Source organism: Centruroides sculpturatus, unplaced genomic scaffold, assembly GCF_000671375.1.
Source record: "Centruroides sculpturatus isolate CEXI.00-Female unplaced genomic scaffold, Cexi_2.0 scaffold939, whole genome shotgun sequence".
In the NCBI taxonomy this organism is placed as follows: Eukaryota; Metazoa; Arthropoda; class Arachnida; order Scorpiones; family Buthidae; genus Centruroides; species Centruroides sculpturatus.
Genome location: NW_019385275.1, coordinates 91,503 through 96,244, shown reverse-complemented (window position 1 = coordinate 96,244; position 4,742 = coordinate 91,503). Strand labels below are relative to the sequence as shown.

Sequence of the window (4,742 nt, the reverse complement as noted above, 5' to 3'; positions counted from 1 at the left end):
GTAATCCCCATTCAGATTTTGTTTTACAGCACATACGGTCGTATATTCTTTGTATGATGGTACGTTCTAGAAAAGTAATTTAATTTAATTAACTAAACTGCTTGAAGTAACTTTAGAAATCACAAATTTAATCACTCACCATCTGGGAAGAAATCTTGCATAAATTCATTCATCAAATTACAGTCTCGCTTGCCGAAATTATATGTTATCAATTAAAACAGCCACGAATAGTTGTCATCAGAACAAAATGTTCCCTCGAAGTATTTTTCGANAAATTCAAGACCAACTTCGGCTTTGGGAAACACCGTCATTTAATTCAACTCAAATTCCCATCCAATCACAAATATTTACTCATCATATATAAGTATGATCAGTAAACATCTCCTATTACATAGTTTAATCAAGAATTGTGTACTTCTCTTCAATACTTATTATTTTAAGGTGTCAGTCATTTGAAATTCTGATGGCAAACAATTTATAAAAAATAAATGGTTTTTTCATTTCAGACCATTTGTTTTAAGGAGAGGTTTTCAGTGAGGGTTCAGACCATGTACGGAACCTCATATTATACACTGTATAAGCAAAAAGAAATAAAAATGCATGTTGTTTGGATAACGTGTAAATTAAGATTTTTTAAAAAAAATCTATAAAACACTTATAAATTATAAAAATTATGTGAAATAATAAACTCACAGTATAGAATTATCAGAAATGCCTTTTTTTAAACTATGTAGGCACTAAGAAGGTCTTACAAGTCATGAAGAATGAAGGTCTGATGTATCAAGATCAAACATTTCTGAACAACCTACACTTATGAGTTCAAGTATAGGCAAGTCCCCAAAGCAGAAAACTAACACCTTTCTCATCTTGGCCAACTATTAAAAAATATTTGAAAGCTTATCTTGGTAGCAATAATCAAATATAAATTTAATAAATTAAAACAAAGTATGTAAAACTTATCATGTTGAAACAACTTTTATACAACTGTAAAGAGTTATAAACTTCCTATTAAAAGTTAATTTAATCATATTATTTTGAATGTGTTAACATTCAAAATAATAAGATTAAATGCATTTGAATTATATATAAAAGTTATTTGATTTTAATTTTTAACTTTTTATTGAATTATGTATTATTTCATTTGTACAAAATATACGAATTGATTTTATATAAAAATCAGTTTAAGAATTATATGTATATATGTATATGCACATATATGTATATCAACAAATTGATAAAATTTTTTCGAGTATAAATATAATAATATTGAATAAAGTCACAAAAATAATTTCATAAGAATATGGTGAATCAACAACTGTTCTCATTTTTGGGCATTGATTTTACGAGCTTTGTCGACTGACTTCATTTCCTACAAATCTCCTTATACTTTGATGAGAATAATCTTCAATGGGCCTTCTAAATTGAACATTAAAAGTTAATGATATTCGTGGAACTACTGGTAAGAATGTAGGATTCGTTGCACAATTTGAACAGATTGGTCCTCCAGCAACAATCCCCGAATTACTCTGAAATTTTATATATACAGTATATATTTGTTTTTATTAAAATGAAGTTTTATATTTAAAATCTGATTTAGTAAGTTTTAGAAATCTTACAAGTTTGATTTCTTCACGCATCAAAACAAGGGGATTTTCCTCATTCGAAAATAATAAACCACAAAAGAAACATTTTAGTGGATTGTTGGAATCAAAAGTTCTTCTTGAAGCAAAATATTCAAATTTTTCCTAAAAAACATTTTTAATTTGTTTACTGTACATTTTGAATACAAAATTTATTGTAAATTTAAAAGCATAACTTTACTCACTTGAGCTTCCAGTAAAATATAATATAGAGTTGTTGAAATAAGGAGGCATCTTTTAGCTCTTGTAACTGCTACATATAGCAGATTATATTCAGCCTCATCTACCATAACTGTAAAAATAAAAATATCTATAGAATAATCATTATGTTAAAATTAAACATATAGACAAATTTAAAATTTAGATAGAAAGTGTAAATCATATAATAATAGAATATTAGAACTAAGCTGGCTCAGATAGTATGAAGTGATGTAGTGCCACACAATGCAGTTTTGTGTTTAAGTGCGGAATTTTATTTTTATATTTGCTTTTAACCAACTAGGATCCATTCAGCTTTCTTTTAATTAAGTATCTGGGATAATCCTGGACAAAAGTGGAACATGCTGTTAGCCACAACATTCCTTCTTTTCAAGCTGTAACTATTGAATCAATGGAGCCATACACCTATTGCTCCTAAACAGTAAATTTGGTACAGTAAATTGTATTGGTCCTTTACTTTTACTTTATATTTCAATAATTTGATTAAAATTTTTTACTTTATTATTATATAATACTCAAAATCTACGTAAAGAATTTATGATGGCAAATTTCTCTAAGTCAATTTAACATTACATAATTCTATAAATTAGTCATATCAAAGAAAGTTGTAAGCCAATATGCAATTTTTTTAAATAATTTTTCTATTTAGATTATAGAAGTGTTTTCATTGCAATGTTTTTAGACTGTAATAAGGAAAAAATGTTTAGTAAAATAAATTATTTAAATTCAAAAATACAAAAAAACAAAAACTAAAAAATCTTAAGTTAACTTAAAATTAGCAAACTATAAATAAGCAAACTTAAAAATATGGACATAGAAAAAAGCATGAAATGTTTTTTGTTTCTTGTAAAGGATGAAATTTGTTGACTGCAGTTGCTAAATAAATCAAAACTTTCACATAATATATTTACAATACTTTTAGAAGTTGATATAAATACTGTAATACAAATATAGCTACCTTATACTTCAAATTTAATTCATTCCAAGAAGTCATTCAAATTCTGAATTGTTCAAAGTCCAAAATCAATTTTCCCCATTAGAAATAATGGAAAGTAAATTAATTCATTTCCAGGCCTTAAACAATACTCAATTTTTTGATATACCGTATTTTGATGAGTATAAGTCGCTGTCAAGTATAAGACGCACACCTATTTTGAGACAAAAAATTTAGAAAAACTTTTTAATGGGATTGTCTAAAGATGCATTTTATTAATCATAGTGGCCAAGAAATTCTTCAACTGAATCACCGCTATCTACTGGTAAGTTATATCCATTAGGAAACATATCTATGACGTCATTAATGACTGATTCATCATCCCTTTTTTCTTGAATTCCCAAAGTATTGACTGAATCATCATCATCAGAATCTTCATAGATTGCCTCATCTTCTGTACCACCCAGAGCATTAGATATTCCAGTTTTCTTGAATGACTTAATAATGATCTCCGTTTTAATACCTTCCCAAGCACGCAGCACCCAATCACACACTTGTGCAATGCTGGCTCGTTTTAGTCTCCTTGTTGATGTTAAACTTTTATTTGCAATAGTCATCATCCACTTGTTCCATTCATCACGAATTATTTCAGTTTAATAAAGGTATCGATTCATCCATCCGTCATATTCTTGAATAAAAAATGAATAAAATGCTTTATTAAACTGAAATAATCGTAATTTCTTAATGTAAACTCAGAGGTCACATGATGAAAGTCGACAGAACATGGAGGAGATGACTTGTGTGTCGCTACTCTGATAATCTAGGTACTCTAGCCATTCGGTTGAGGGACCATCTGCTTAACGGACCACTGCACAGGTTGGTCCCTAGATGGACCACTACTGTAAATACTTTCACTGTAAAAATGGTTACCTGTCGAGAATAAGAGCACCATGATTTTGAGCCCTAAAAAGTAGTAAATTTTACTTCATATTTTCATCAAAATACAGTACTTAAAACACCAAATACACATACAGTCGACCCCCCTATAAGATATAGATACGTTCCATTCTTTAGGAATCCGATTTCTTACAAATCCTTCCGATCACAACCCGACACGTGTCAAGTTTACGGACTACGGCTGTTTGAAAGATTTTCTTCCATAAAATTAATCGATTCTAGACTAATCTGACTCAACATTTCCAAAATACGTATATTTTTTCGTAGTTTTATAGGAATCGTAATTATAGGGACCGTAATTATAGGGGGGGTCGACTGTAATTTAAAGTAAAAATAATACTATTAAATGCCCTAAATAATAAATTAAAACATGAGAACAATAAATAAAATATGTAAATACTCATAATGAAATGAAAATTTCATTTATTGGTCACACACTATCAACTTCATCACCTTAAACATGACTCCCAGATCTGTCAGGTGTACCACTTTTATGCCATAAGTTCCTTTTTCACTTCAGTCATTGATAATTCAACCTTCTCAGGCTTTGTTGCTTCCATACATTTTTTGGATGCCATAGTTAATAAGGATAGGTTATACTGGATTGAACAAAAGTTTTCCTATTTTTAATAGCTGCCTTTACTTAACGTAGTTGTGTGATTTAATTATAACAGTTGTAAAATTTAATACATTATTGCTATGTAAAATTGTATTCTTTGTTTAGAATCTTATTTTAAAATTTTACTTCATATTTTGTTTGAATAAAAAATCAAATTAAAATGTCTTCAGATAAATAGCATATCAGGCATATTGTGCTTTATAAGTTTCATAAAGGATACAATTCCATGCAAAGATTAAAAAAGATTAGTAATATGTATGGGAAAGATGATCCTAAACCTTGAATATGTCAGATGTGGTTTAAAAAGTACCATTCAAGAAATCTTTAACTAAAGGACACAAAACATATGGGATGACCAAAAGCTGTCAAGAAA

The 4,742-nt window shown here is 28.5% G+C and overlaps 1 protein-coding gene across 1 annotated transcript; it reads right to left on the bottom strand.

Annotated features, from left to right (window-relative positions):
• Positions 1–1,193: 1,193 nt before the first annotated feature.
• LOC111637055 lies at positions 1,194–3,810 on the bottom strand. Its single transcript, XM_023382459.1, has 4 exons — positions 2,818–3,810; positions 1,826–1,932; positions 1,617–1,745; positions 1,194–1,526 (listed from the first exon to the last, which is right to left on the bottom strand). The coding sequence occupies exons 2-4, from the start codon at positions 1,928–1,930 to the stop codon at positions 1,341–1,343; spliced, it is 420 nt and encodes a 139-aa protein (XP_023238227.1). The 5' UTR covers positions 1,931–1,932; positions 2,818–3,810; the 3' UTR covers positions 1,194–1,340.
• Positions 3,811–4,742: the final 932 nt, after the last annotated feature.